This window comes from Strongylocentrotus purpuratus, unplaced genomic scaffold, assembly GCF_000002235.5.
Source record: "Strongylocentrotus purpuratus isolate Spur 01 unplaced genomic scaffold, Spur_5.0 spur5_scaffold_5, whole genome shotgun sequence".
NCBI classification, from domain to species: Eukaryota; Metazoa; Echinodermata; class Echinoidea; order Camarodonta; family Strongylocentrotidae; genus Strongylocentrotus; species Strongylocentrotus purpuratus.
In genome coordinates, this window is record NW_022145611.1 from 12529286 (window position 1) to 12545326 (window position 16041).

The 16041-nt window shown below is 38.3% G+C and overlaps 1 protein-coding gene across 1 annotated transcript; it reads left to right on the top strand.

Annotated features, from left to right (window-relative positions):
* Nucleotide 1: 1 nt before the first annotated feature.
* On the top strand, nt 2–10277 carry LOC594755 (protein NRDE2 homolog). The gene is made up of 10 exons (XM_030999478.1): nt 2–353; nt 965–1565; nt 1897–2822; nt 3359–3495; nt 3947–4067; nt 4429–5839; nt 6952–7133; nt 8400–8509; nt 9270–9341; nt 9887–10277. Exons 1-10 carry the CDS (start codon nt 257–259, stop codon nt 10028–10030), a joined length of 3801 nt encoding a protein of 1266 aa, XP_030855338.1. The 5' UTR covers nt 2–256; the 3' UTR covers nt 10031–10277.
* Nucleotides 10278–16041: the final 5764 nt, after the last annotated feature.

Sequence of the window (16041 nt, forward strand, 5' to 3'; positions counted from 1 at the left end):
AACAAAACAACGGTGCGCCATCTACGGGAAACTTTTGCACAAGATTTTGATATTTGCAAGTCTCGAGTATTCAGCTGGCTGCATACGGAGAGCCTGGCTTCGCCGCGCCTAAGCTACTCCGATACAAATCTGGCGTGTACCGTTCCTAATTAGACTATTTCTGCTGCCTAGCTATCGTATATCTCGAACGTAAGTGCAACGTTTATCAGCGTAATTCTGAAGACGTTTGAAATTGGAAGGTTTAGAGTCTTTCATCATGGAATTCACTGCTGCAGCTGCTAGTGAGAGAAAGGGAGGACTGTTTCCCAGTGCATCTGCTATCAAAACAGTGACAAGACTAGAAAATGAAGAAGGTGAGAGACCCAGAGTGAGTGTAGTGAGACTGAGAGTGAGAATGGTTCCCAAATAATCACAACAGTCAACACATTACTTATCTTAGTCCTACATATCGCGACACGAGCTGGTCACGTTGACAAATCTGAACTCTGAATAATTGATAAATTATAATCAAGTAACGATAAACTTAAAGTATTTACTTTAGATCTATTAATGCATCTTCTGGTTTACTCATTCTGTGTCTGGACAGGTTGTGTATTTGTAGACAGAATGCAGAAATAACCATCTGATTTGGGTCATTTCTTTAATAAAACTGACATTTGTTGAGGTCTAGTGGAGCCAGACGTAGTCTCAGTGGAACAACCGACGATTAGAGAGACTGAAGTTTTTTCGTCTAGTGTATTTGGACAGTTGATTAAAAACCGCAATTTGAAGAAGTTAACAACAAGCAATATTTAAATCTTAAAACTTATGATAGACCTAGACAGTAGACAAGATAAATAAAAAGTCAATATATTAAAGGACAAGTTCTCATGATGGTTAGTGCTGTATTGAAGAATATTTTCCATTAAATCTGAAGGGAATTAAACCTCATATTCTCACTCTTTCCATTCCATCTCATTTACAGAACCGAATTGGCTCACCAATCAGAGCTTCGATCCAAATGTAGCCCAGTACAGAGCTCATTGTCATGGAAACGATGATGCCTACAATTACAAGCAAGAGACCAATGTCACAGTTCATAACCTACTAGACAATAGTTCATATCAAAGTCTCTCTGCCAAGCTTCTTCAACCCACCGTTAAGGAGGAATACATGGTCATACCTGATGAAAATGATCCATCAAGTTCAGCAAATTTAAGAAGTGATATAGTGGTAAAAACAGAAAGGGATGAGAGGAAAGAGGTGTTACAGAGGAGGCAGTCTGATTCTGATTCAGTTTCGAGTAATGAGGACCTTCGCAGAGAGGAAAAGCACATAACTTCCAAAGTGAAGGTAGAAGATGTGAAGCATAAACCTCCTAACAGGGATAAGAAGCACAGAAGCAGAGAGGATTCTCACAGACATAAGAAAAGCAGAAAGGGACATCACAGGTCGGACCCTAGCCCTGAGAGAGACAACAGGAAACACAAAAAGAAAAAGAGCAAACATAAGGAAGACCGGGAGAAGAAGAAGCAGAAAGGAGATAGAGAAAGGAGCTCCAAGTCCCACGCCAAGGAGTACAAGAGGTAAAACATCAAGCCTTCATCTCTAATTATAGCTCTTCATTTTTGTATATGATTAAACAAAAAGTGATCAAACAATTCCATACATCAATCTATACTTGGCTATACTTAAACATGTTAAAGAGACTTTTTTTAAATCCTACAAAGGAATGTAACTTAAACAGTGATGTTTTTCAATGCCTTGAGAGTTCAAATGTCTTTTTATATATGTCATGTGTTCTCTACTAAATGATGGAATATGGTAATTCTTATTTAACAAAAGGGCCTACAGCCTTATATTTTCTCCATCAAGTTTCAAGTCACCTAACACATTCTCTTCTCTTCATGATTTCAGCCACAAAGCTCGACCCTCGTCTATATGGATCGACGACATTGGTTTCATACCAGAGACTCCTTTCTATGTGGATGAAAAATCAGACAGGAACAATCTTTGCTTCAAGACACTTAACCACACAGACCTTGCCTTCTACCGAAGACTTGGAAAATCCTGCCTTGGACTAGATAGTGAAAAGCAAATGGTAGACTGGAGAGATGGGAAGGATAAGAAGAAAGAAAAGAAGCATTCAGGCAATGTTAAAAGGTACTTTGAACAAGTTTATACCGTTGATGATGTGGAAAGAGTTCCTGCTGCAGAGAGAAAGCAGGATGAAAGCGCAGGTATGGATATGATTCTGGAGAAGAAAAGTGCAGAAATGCCTTACATACCCGTCAAGTCCTCTATGAATAATTCCACAACCAATACTGAATGTGAGAATGTTTCGCAAGTCCAAGAAACAAGCAAATCTGGTGGTAGTGGCTTGTCAGAAGAGGTCGCTTCATATAACAGACACCTCCAAGAACACCCCGGTGACATCGCAAAATGGGTCGAGTTTGTGCAGTTTCAGGACCAGGCATTTCAATCCATCAACTCACAAGGGTCTGATGATCACCAAAGCACCATGCCAATCAAGACCTCCAAGAGAGAACAGTTGATTGTTGAGAAGAAGCTGTCCATCCTGGAGAAAGCTCTGAAGTTGAATCCCTTGAACGCAGAGCTCCAGCTGGAGCAGATAGAGCTATGCAGGGAGACATGGGAGCTGGGGAAGCTCTCGAGGCAGTGGGACTCTGTCATCAGACAACACTCTGAGAATCTCATCATGTGGAAGCAGTACCTGGCATTCAAGCGTTCCTCTTTCAGCAAGTTCACAGTTTCAGGTATTGCATCGGTCTACAGTAGATACCTGAATGCAATGGAGGCTCAGGACACTGCGGTCAAGTTAGGTAAGTTCTCAGTTACAAGCTAACTATTTTGAAGCATTAGAGTCTTTGTAGCAAGCTAAACAATGATAATGACAGCTTCTTTCATCTTTCGCAAACTTCACATTTTCTGACCATCTTAAGCCCCACTGCCCTCTATATAGCAAACAATGCCTAAGCGGTACCTGTTGGTCCCCAATGTTCCCCATTGTCTTATGTTACTTGAGAGCTGATTTGATGAGATAATTACATGTCAGTGACCATGCAGGGAGGTCTAATCCCTCCTGGCCAAAGTAGTGCAAATAGACTTTAATAGGCATCATCGCATGCTCTTATATTTGCTGTCGACTAAATTAGTATTTTCTGTCACAATCTGTAGTTTTTTAATGGAATTTGTTATTTGGGCAGAATTTTTATTTTAAATACTGATTTATGGCAATGGAAGATGCAACCTATGAATTTTATGATAGAATACAACAGAATTGTTCATTATTGTTCATTATTGTTGTGAATAATTGGGAAGTGATGCATTTCATCATTCATTCATTCTTCCATATCAGATATTGTGATGCAGATGTGTCACTTATGGAGGCAGTCAGGACATACGGAAAAGGCTGTAGCATTGCTTCAAGCTCTAGTGGAATTCAACTGCTTCTGCCCCGAAAAAGTAAAAGAGTCTACTACACTTGAAGGCAAGGTAAGCAGAGTCAAATGAGGAAAATAAAATATGACACTGATTGATTAAAAGCTGGGAATTCATTGTATTATTTTTCTCTTTGTAATAATTAAGAAGAGAAAAATAGTTTATGTGGCTCAGCGGTGAACAGAGGCAAGTCAACTTTTTTTTGTCCTGTCATTACTTGCTAGGCTGTTGGAGGACTTTTGCTCTTTTGATTATCAGTATTGTCCTGGACCATCTGAATACACGACGAAAACTGTTTGTTCATCAAATTAATGACATTCACCAATGCCGTAGTCATATGATATATTTCTTTTCTGGATTACTTGCTACAAGCAGATCAAGAAATTGAGATACAATGTAATACAATAGCAGATCAAGAAATTGAGATATAATGTAATACAATATTATGACATTGTAGAATTGACTCATGTTTATTTTCTAAGAAAATGATTCTCATTCATTGCAGATTGCCTTCTTTGAGCCATTTCTGGACAGCAATGAACCTCGATTTGGACAGCCTGATGCAAAGGGATGGGCGAAGTGGATTGAACAAAAAGAGAAAGGGGGATGGTCCAGCCAACCACCAGGTGAGGTTAAAGTTCAGGATGCTGAAGAAGTTTTTTGATTATTTTTCCTGATTGTTAAGAAAGAACATGCTTGTAGATATTAAAGCAATCAGTGAATTTACTGATTCAAGTCCTATCCAAGGAAATAGGCAGTTGAATATTAATGCTAATACCAGAGAGCACTAGTGCAGTGACTTGTTACAAACTGGGAACCTCCCAGTTACGACATGTAGTCATTGCCTCTATTTATTCAGAGGTTTGTTACAATTCTTTCCAGATTACTTAAGTATTATATTGAAGTAATGAAATCGCTGTGTATTGAGTTTGAGTTTGAGTTTGAGCTCGAGTTTGAGTGGATTTTTTTTCTCCATTGATATCCTAGATTCCAAGGGTAATGATGAAGATGATTCTGTGATCAACAAAACACATCTTGAGTGGCAAGCCTGGTTGCAGGAAGAAATCCAGCGTGAACGCATCCACTTCCTCCCATGGCAACCAACCGGTGGACAGACGGAAGATGACTGTGAGGATCCTGAGAGGATGGTCCTGGTGGATGATATCACTCCATTCCTCATCAGTCTGGACTCCGTAGACTTGAAGTTTGAGTTGATCCTTCAGTTCCTGGACTTTCTAGGGGTGAAGAAGCGAGAGCGCCTGTCCTGTGTGCATACGACAACACCAGAGACGATGGAGCATCCTGCAGAGGTCTTTGGATCTAGAGGCACATCTTCCAGTGGAGGTTATGATGGAGGAGTGGTGATGAGTGGAGAAGGAATGCCAGACTTGTCTCAGTTTGGGAGTCATGACAAGGAAGCCCAGACATTCGGTGGAGGACATGAACAGAACAAAGCTCTTCTTCGCTTCGCGGATAATATCACAACCCAGGCCATTTCTCTCTTTCCACCAGAAGCAAAGAAGCACCTGACACTGTTGCAAATGCAGTACAATCTTCAGACAGTGGATCCCTCTGCAAGCTTAAAGCAGCAGAAGAAACGGCAGAAAGAAGGCCAGAAGTATGCGAAGAGGCTGCTCAGCCAGGAGTGCAATCGTAACAATCTGTCCTTGTGGGAGGAGTATGCAAAGTGGGAGTGGCATAATGGAAACAAGGTGGAGAGTTGGAGGATATTTGAGACAGCTCTGGCATTCTCAAATCTCAACCTTGGAGCAGAGGAAGATGACCAAGAAGGTCTCACCAAACTTCTCTCCACCTATGCAGTTTTGAAACTTGGAATCCTCAAGTCACACGCGCCAACGGAGTCAGAGAAAGGTGATGCCACATCAACAACCTCAACTTGTAGGCAAGAAGTGTTGCATGCGCTGACCACTCTTGGGGAGAGGGGCAACTTCACACCCCTGTCATCAACCCCAGACAAGCATGTATCTGCGGGGCGAATCCTCAAAGCTCGAAAGGGTTACGTTGAGCTGTACAAGAGTGCCACTGACTCTTCTAGGGATTCTATACATTCTTGCCACGTTCGACTATTCACATGCTTGGATCAGCAAGGCTCACAGCTTGTTCACATTGCCCTTTGCTACGCTCTCTTTCAGTATCTCAGCGTTGGGATGCTAGCTGCAGGAGTGGTATTTGAAGAGACTCTTTCACTTTGGGATGGACTTCTGCACCATGTGAACAGCACTATGGATGATGCGGAGAAGGAGATAGTCCATCAACAGATGGTCGTTGATGCTGAGATGACTATGTTGCTCTACACACAGGTTGTGTCTCACCATGTCCACAGTCATCCAATGCCAGTGACGTCATTGAGGATCCTCATGCAGAGAGCCCTTAAAAGGTAGGTAATGTACCATAATAAATGATAAATGTGAAACTATTCAACCGTGTGAAAAACAGAACAGCCATTTTTGTAGATAACCAGTTTATGGTCAGCCCTCCTTAAGTAAACGACAGCATTGAAGAAATATGGAAAATTGTGATACAAACTCATGAACATTATCTTTTTTTTAAATGTATGTACTTTATTGCAGATGTATTTCTGCATTTATCCTAATTAATCCTAATTACCCTATTCAAGCTTGAGATGGCAGTCAGCAGATTACATTGCATAACAAGAACCTTTGCCAATTTATTGTCATTTGACCCTCCCTCTAGGAAAAATTGGTATTTTGCATACACATTTTACATGTACAGTACTTAAATGATATATTGAAAATAGAATACAGTATTAATATTATTAATTGTTCTAAGATACCAATGATGACTTCTGTAGCTGGAGCTAAAGCTAGGGTAATAATTTATGATGCTCTTGGGAAGCGCATAGAGACTAAGTAGTATGTGCTATACAAGAACTGACTATTATTATTATTTAATGAACCTTTCCATGGCCATTTCAAATGGGGCCTGTCACCACGAAATGAGTCCAGTTGGTCAAAAATTTTATTCCTGTTTTTAAGTATTATATGAATCTACATTAAGTAAGCTTTAAATTAAGGGGTCACACATTAAAATTGATAAATTATATCCAGAAATATGAACAAAGACCTAATTGGACTTTATAACAATGGGATTACCCAGTTTTGAGATAATAAGGTGTAAAGTTAATGATGCGTAACATATTATAGTCTGGTCAACAACAACATAGCAACAACACACTTCCCATCATTCGATTTCAATGAAACTTTCAACAAACAAAGAAATAATAAGTCGATTTTTGGAAAAATCTTAAATGTGGTAGGTGGGTCAATTTTCAGTACATACACACTATACATCGCTATTACTACAATTGAGCCTAATGCGACACTGGACTCATTTCGTGGTGACTGGCCCCAAATATTGAATTAAATTTGTCAAAATGCTGTAATGTGTCAGAAAGAATGTTGAGTATGCGATTGATAAAAAATTATTATTCAATATGTACCGGTAACCTCCTCTACATCTGTTTTCCAGGTACAGTAAAAACCCTGAGTTGTTGAAAGGCCTGATCGACTTAGAAGCAAGGTCTCACATAGCTGGAAGACTGAGGAGGTACTTTGACAAGGCAACCTCTGAAGCTCAACATCCCGTGCCGTGGCTCTATGCCATCAATGCTGAGATCACTAGACTTCATAGACTGGAGGGAGAATATTCAGGTATGGTTAGGTTAGCCCAAAGCACACAAACCTTACAATGTTTAGTTCGGACCATGATGAAAGAAGTAAGGTTCTAGCCCTGTTCTGTCTGTGTTCTCATTTTTATGCCTCCGCCACCGAAGGTGGTGCCGGAGGCATCATGTTTTCGGGTTGTCCGTCCGTACGTCCGTACGTCCGTCCCGTTTGACCGTTATCACAATATCTCAAGAACCATTTAAGATTTAAACTTAAGACTCGGGAATAGTATTTATCACCATAGGAAGACGATCTGATTAGATTTTGGAGTACGTAGGTCAAAGGTCACAGGTCACAGAGGTCAACTTATGAAATTCCTTGTATTGAGTTTGTTAGTGCGATATCTCAAGAACCATTTGAGATTTAAACTTCAAACTTAAGGATAGTATGTATCACCATAGGAAGACGATCTGATTAGATTTTGGAGCACGTATGTCAAAGGTCAAGGGTCACAGAGGTCAACTTATGAAATTCCATACATTGAGATTGTTATCATGATATCTCAAGAACCACTGGAGATTTAAACTTCAAACTTAGTGATAGTGTGTATCACTATAGGAAAACAATCTGATTACATTTTGGAGCACGTAGGTCAAAGGTCAAGGGTCATAGAGGTCAACTTATGAAATTCCATACATTGAGATTGTTATCATGATATCTCAAGAACCACTGGAGATGTAAAAACTTCAAACTTAAGGATAGTATGTATCACCATAGGAAGACGATCTGATTAGATTTTGGAGCACGTATGTCAAAGGTCAAGGGTCACAGAGGTCAACTTATGAAATTCCATACATTGAGATTGTTATCATGATATCTCAAGAACCACTGGAGATTTAAACTTCAAACTTAGTGATAGTGTGTATCACTATAGGAAAACAATCTGATTACATTTTGGAGCACGTAGGTCAAAGGTCAAGGGTCACAGAGGTCAACTTATGAAATTCCATACATTAAGATTGTTATCATGATATCTCAAGAACCACTGGAGATTTAAACTCCAAACTTGTTTAAATTGCTCTATGGCGGAGGCATCATTTTCGACTGCGCGCAGTCAAAATTCCATCTAGTTTTTCTCTAAGAATAGCTTCTGATCAAAGCTGATAAAGTTGCTCTAAGTGTTTACACCTCTGGATTTCAAAATTAATAATCAGGGTAGTACTGATAATGATAAATCATACCAATTCCAAACTTCTCATGAGTACAATATTTTAAGATTTTGCTTGTTTTCTTCTTTCTATTGTGTTGCAGGTAAGGAGAGTGGCATCACACACAGGCTTCGCTCATTGTTTGACAGAGCTTCATCTAATAGATACACACGGCATTGTGTCCTCTTGTGGCGTCTCTACATACTCTTTGAGGTAAGATAAATCCTTTGATCTATTTTCTGCTTTATGTATTGATTACTGATTTTTAGGTCAAACAGAATCTCTCTTTTTTATTTTCCTTCAAATTGTTAAACTTTAGCGGTGTATTGTAATCCAACATTTTATCCAGTGGTTATGTTTTATTATTCATGTTGGATACATTGTTGAGAACAGAATTCAATTTTGAATTTGACGAGTTATCTCTAAGCGTTTGTTGTGGGATCAAGTGTTGTACAATCATGAGTATTAAGATTCACTTCTCTCCCCAGTAACATTCTCTCCTATTAAAGTGAAAGAATATTAAAACACACATATGTCTCAACTTTGTGCAATGGGATAGTGCTATACTTGAAGATTTAAAGATGATCTAAATTAGGGTGGAAAGATGAAGAATCAAGGGTAACTAATGAAAAGCCCTCATTGGTAGTTGATAAAACTGGCACTATAATAACTGGGATAGAGCCAGTCCTATGTCCTACTACTTCAGTGAAGCCAACATTTTGTACAAGCATGAGTGACCAGTAGATACATGAACTGAGTTTGTAATTGGCAATACAATACAACACTGTCTGGTTTGTAAATTTAGTAAGTAGCTGGTGAAGTTTAGCTAATTGTATTGTGATTGAAATATTCTTATCATCAATCAATTTGTATGAGTTTCTATAACGAATCACAGTTATATATTATCCATAATTCTCAATGTTTTGGCACATTTTATTCTTTTATCGCATCTATGATTGGTATTATTTTGTAGGTGCAGAATGGTGAACCAAAGAGAGGGAAAGCAATATTTTACAGAGCTCTTCAACACTGCCCATGGGCCAAGGTGAGGAATATTGAAATTGAACAATTTGAGGAGGAATAATGGGAAAGTTCATAGATCCTTGCTGAAGATCATGACATTTGTTACTAGGATTGTGATGATTTGGGAGAATTGCAGTTTGGAAACGATAGTGTATTACTGGTGATGATTTGGTACTTGAGTGATTAAATAAATGCAAAGATTTGGCAAGTATTAGTATGTAATTAAGATGATGATTCTTCCAAAGATTTTATAAAGATGACGCTTCATTTAATTCTTAATTAATCAGAATAGTATTAAACAGATATTTCATAGTATAATATTTCAGCCTGATTTGTCTCATATCCCAACACATAGTATATCTTACACTGTCTCTCTAAGATGTATATCAGGATCATTCCAATAAATGTATTCATCAAGATGGGTAATTGGTTTTACACAACATTTTTCAGATATATCAGGTGTAAGCAAATTTGTTGATAAAGATGATTCTGATAATGAAAATGGAAGGCTTATATCAATTCAGATGTTGTCATTCTAATCTTAGCTCCTGATGTATCTATTTTCAGATTCTGTACCTGGATGCTGTGCGCTACTTTCCTGAAGAACTCCAGGAAGTGCTGGACCTGTTGATGGAAAAGGAGCTCAGGGTCAGGGCCCCTCTAGAAGAAGTCCAGCTACTCATGAAGGTAGCACAGAACAAGAAAGAATGAGTTCACCTCATCCATATCAACATTTCACAACCAATTCTATTGAAAGGTATTGCTTAAAGGGATCCGGTAACTTTGTCTTAGATCCTTTAAAAAATTCCTTGATTTAGCTCATGCTGCAATGATGATTATAAACCTTTAGGTTAGTCAGGAACGCCTTGAATTTTACAAGCCCATCCCCTGTCTGATTATCAAGATATTTATGATTGAAAATCCAAATCGAAATTTGCGTTCAACAAATGGTTTTCATAACACTACAGTCTATTGGGAAAAACGAGTATGGTAAAACCGGTCACTCAAAGGCTTTTACTTTTTAGAGGCACTTCTTGAACATTTTGAATCACATTTTTTTTAGGGCTTCAATATAACACCATATCACAGACACTGATAACACATAGGGCCGTGCATCTCAGATTTAACATTGTTAAACGATCCCTTTAACATATTGTGATATTTTGTCTGTTTGGAGGCGGAAGGGTAATGGCTCATGATACAGTACTTTATCACAGATTTTACGCCCTTCTGGCTCTGAAGAGCGGGAGGGGGAGTTGAATCCTGTCAAAAGCATACGGTAATTAAGAAATTTTAAAGCAAGGTCAATTGTCATATAATTTGAAATTTTCCTACTATCGCTTACAGTTGCTCCAAAAATCTACATGTCTTTGACTGAAAACACGGTGTCAACATGTCATACGTCATAGAAAAAGTTAAATTTGCCTTGGTTATGGTTAATGCCAGGAGATTCATTGTCATTAAACATACACGTCTGTGTCAATGCTCAAAAGCATTGGAATAGACTTGTATGCTTGTTTCAATGCTCAAAAGCCAGTGGACATAATAGCTTAGCTCTCAGGGTGTTTTTTTGTTGTTGGTTCTAATCACTTTGTTTTATTGAGGGAAATAGTATGTACCCTTTAAACTTTAATCCCCAAAACATCAACACGTTTTATACACATGTAAAATCAATGGTCAGCTGTGTACCAACATCTTCAATGGGCCTATGAGATTGATGTGTGGAGAGGTGTTCAGTGAAGAAGGATCCCAGTGTAGGGCCCAATGTAGCTGTGATCTAGCTTTCCTTTTTGGATATTTACATTAGAGGTGTCATGGACAAGTGGATCTCTCACCGGACTGTGGATCACAAGGTCCGTGGTTCAAGTCCCACCGCGGCATTAATGTCCTTCGGCAAGACATTGATCTACATTTGCCACTCTCCACCCAGGTGTTAAATGGGTAACCGGTAGGATGCGAAAGCGCATGTGCTTAGATTAGCAAGTGTGCGCTTGCTAAATTGACGCCTGTCTGGAATGCTCCCAAGGAGTGGAGAATGTGCATACATTGTGTGCAGGTAAGCCTGAATCAGATGACCGGGGTAATAATATGTATATCTGTAAAGCGCTTTGAGAGGGCCTTCAGTCCTGAAAAGTGCTATATAAGAACTAGCTATTATTATTATTATTATTATTTATTGGAAATGATCATAGGCAGATCATTAAAATATCTCACACACTATGTATTGATGCAAGTAGAACAATATGATACTATAATACACTCTACATACATTCTAATATCCTTTTTGCTGCCATTAGTGCTTGTTATCTTCAAATGTGTGAAGTAACAATCATTTTGTATTTACTTTTCTATGTTTTTTGGAATGAGATAAAATCGTTTTATGTTATTTTTACCATAGGAATTTTTAAATATTAATGTTAAACTTGAGTTCTGGTAAATATAGAAAATAAATTCTCACCAAACCCAATAAAACATACGCTGAATGTTCAAGATTACAAATAAATGTCACAAACGTGGCTGAGTAATGAGCATAGAAAAATTTGGAAATCTGGGTAAGTAGGCCTGACAGCATGTGTTTATCACAGGCCACTATTTACAAATAGGAGTTGTGGTTTTTATCAAAGATGATGCCCAGTAAGTTTTTGTGCATTTGTTTTTATTTCACTGGCTCAAACAACCAATCTACTGCAGGATATAGAAAGAAATGTTGTGGAATCGATCAGAAACGGTTGATCATCTAGCATATAAGTATTGCTGTGTACTGCATGGTTCTGGAATCATCAAAATGATAAGAATTTGTGCCCAGTATTGGTAAAGTTACAAGTACTGTACACAGAAAGATGTATATGGGACTACACGAACATGTGACATAAGAATCTGTCTCATTTTTTATGATGTTCTTCCACAGTTGCATAATACAATGATAATGCTCACAAATTATTTTTCACCTCTTCCTAGAACTCGACCTGCTCTTTAAGTGACACCTTTTAGTGATATGAGAAATGCTGGTTTGTGAAAGAATTTTGTTTATTATATAATAGCTTGATTATGTTGAATGACATTCAATGATTAAAGATATTATAGAACCATGTGCCTACAATCCCTACATGTCTTATGATATGCAGATTCTAGCTATATTTATGTTCCTATTGTTTATATAGTCTTGTATTTCTTCAATCTTAATAGAAAGAAAAAATTGTTGGAAATCCATCTGATTTACAAGAAGAAAGAGTGACAAGTTTACAGTTTTGCCAACATAATTGACAAAGAAAAACAAATAAAAAGAGAGAGTTGTCACATATAGACTAGAGAGATACAGAGGGGGAGACAGATAGAGGTAGTGTATAGGGAAGAGAGAGAGAGAGAGCGCAAGATGGAGGGAGAGACTAAGAAAAAGAGCAAGAAAATAGAGATTTGGAGGGAGTGACAGTTATAGAGAACAACAAGAGAGAGACAAAATGAAAGGTGTAGTGAATGATAGATAAAGATAGATATCAAGAAGATAGATATGGAGGGAGGGACAGATAAAGATTGAGAGTAACAAACGAGAGAGAGAGACGGATAAAGATTTTAAAAAAGGAAAGATAAAAAGAGAAGTGACGAATAAAGTTGAGAGAGAGAGAGAGAGAGATGAGTAAAGAGAAAGGAGAGTGGGAGAGAAAAAGATGGAGGGGGACAGACAGAGACATAGGATGAGGCAGAAGTGGTTGGAGACATCGGAGAGCGTAATGGCGTAATTCCCATGTAATGATTCATGATAACCCATATGCCAATGTCATTATCGATCTTGAAATGTGCCTCCGATCAATAAAAAGGGCTACACTTACCAAGAATCGTGTAATTGTTCATCAAAATGACAATTTTGTCATTTTAATTGCAGAAGCACAGGGCAATCAGTGGGTAATTCGTAATGAGCGACGGATTAGCAAAAATACAGTTCGATGTCATATTAAGAGTTTGTTCACCCATGAAAAATAGGTTAGAATCTAAATGCCTTTACCCCACCCCCATGCCCCCTCCCGAATTAAATCGTACCGACATCTATAGCCATTAAAATGTACTTCACGATGATCCGCTTGTTTCTAACCACCCCAATCACTGACTTAAAAAAAAAGAGCAGGGAAGAATTTGTCAAAAGAGAGTCTGATTGTGTAACTATCGCACAATGAAATAATTTAAAGGTAATACAAAGTTTTGGGAAATTTTGAAAATTGGGTGGATAGTGATTTTTTACAATTTTGATATATTTGGATGCTCATGTGGATGTAGTATAAGCACTAGAAAATTTAGCCCCTAAAAAATGTCTGTTTTCGACCAAAATTGAATATAAAAAATTACCGGTGCTCCCGGTAAATTTTGATAATTTTCACATAGCGCCTACGGCCGTACAATGGTAGCTGCCACCATGAAAATCTCAGAATATGTAGTTGTGATATATAATTCCAAACCGGAATAGCTAATCGGTCGATTGTAGTCAAGAAACATTGTTTTATAGCTTGATTAATATATTGACCTTGAGAGGGAGCTATACAACATAAAGAGTTTGTTATTTATAATTTCATAACTTTAGACTCGATTTCAACCGCGACAACGATCACTGAATATTGTAGGATAGTATATGCTTCCAATATGTTCATTTGAACCAAATTCATGACCCCATACCAAAACTTTGTAATAGCTTTAAGGAACCTTTCTGGCAACCAAATAAAGATAGACTTAAAGCACGAGGAAGTGAACTATAAAGGTCAAGAACGATGTGACAGTTATAGACATTATAAGTGTTACGAATCGGAGAGTGGCATTGAAGAGGAGCATATTACAGTCAAACGTGATAATAACAGACCATCTTTTATTTGATATCGATGAAACATTTGATTTCTTTAAAATGAATAAGTAGGGAAGGGATAACACTTGATACGTGAGTAATTAGATTCCGTTTGCTTTTATGAGTTTATAGGTGCCTGTGATAAAAGTTGGTGAAAGCTGGAGGAGCGAAAATTAAGATGACAATAAATACCGATGGTCGATTAGATAGGTATCTATGGTATATGTGAGCAAATTGAAGTGAGTAAGTGCGTAGAAAAAGTGATTCATGGCATATAACCAAGTCACTTTATAGTCGTCTCAAATTTGTTTTAGATAATATATTGTCATTTCTTTCAGATAATATTGGAAGTGGCACGTACTTATTTTTGAAATAAAATGAGGGAGAGGTGGAAAATGATTTGTAAAAAATATTTAAAAACATGAGGAAGAGATTAAGACAGGCAGATGAAGAGAGAAAGAGATATAGGGCGAGGGAGGGGGGGGGGGAGATACTTCTAACAATGCGTTCGATCTAGCTAACGCTTGTGAAGGGAAATTAGAGGAAATGAAGTCCACTCAGATTGATCGAGAATCTTCAACGTGGAAGTCTTGAAAATACTTGAGGGCTGTAGGATGACAGAATGACATGTTTTGGATGTCTTGAAGTACCCGCTTCAATATGAAGAAAAACCAAACAACATTAACCCGATGCATGAAGTGGCAAAATTAATATACTCAGAAAATTTAATAAAACCCTTTTCTGTTCTTCTTAGAGTGTTTGTAAAACGAAAGTATATGTTGTAAATTAAGCAGCCGTTATTTGAACGTGTTATCCGTCTCTATAAGACGGGATAAACTCAACCAATTAGTTTTGAACCATCAATAAATTCATATCGACGTTAATTTCCAAAAATGTTTTTCATACTTTATGATGCTAGCTGGGCTTATGTGAATATACCATGTGTGAGCTGTATACCGTCTGTTCAGAGCGAGATAGGCTTTATCTTTGTGTTAAAGTATAAGATATAACGCCCTTCTGGCTCAAAACAGAATATTTCTTCAATAATTCAATTAATGCAGCCGGTGAACAATGTACATCAGCGCTCTACGGAGCATCAACTGCATTATCTTTTTCAAGTCAGTAGTTCACTCCGGCGTACGTCATCTTATTATTACAAAAATCATCTTCTCCCAGTTAAAGTGTATAAGATACCATGAAATAAAGGGAAATATTAAGGGATCCCTACTGATATCTCAAAGAGCAGCGACAGGTAGTGTTCGCTACTGAGCCAATTCTGTCTCCTAGAACTTCTAGATACGTCAAGTATCATCGGCCTAATGGGTTTCCTGTAGGCATCTCTCGTTGCCATGGTAACAATCTAATTGAGCATCATCCTGAAGATAAAGGGTTCATTTTCTTGGGGAGCTTCGGGACATCCTCTTGAGTTGCCTTAAGAGCTAATGGGGGACTAGCGATACAAAATTGTTAAATGGAGCAGATTATTGAGACATAGGATGTAATATGGGTGTGTCGAGAGAATGGTCGAGGAGGAGATGAGGGGGGGGGGGGTGGGAGTGAGGAAGAGAGAGAGAGTTGGAGCGGGGGTTGATAGGGTAGAATAAGAGAATGAAATGATGAAGAGAAATAGAGACATGGGTGAGAATGAGGTACAAGAAACAGAGAGAGAAAAGGAGGGAGAGAGACAGAGAGAAGGAGGGAGAGAGAGAGAGAGAGAAGGAGAGAAAGAGAGAGAGAGAGAGACAGAGAGAGACAGAGAGAGAGAGAGAGAGAGAGGGGGGATGCGTGAGGGGGGGGGGGGGTAGTTTGAAGGGCCGGTACTGTCTAGTGACAAACACGTATGATTACTCTTTCTCCGTGCTCGGGGATATTTCTCGGTGCCTTTTGTTAACGATGT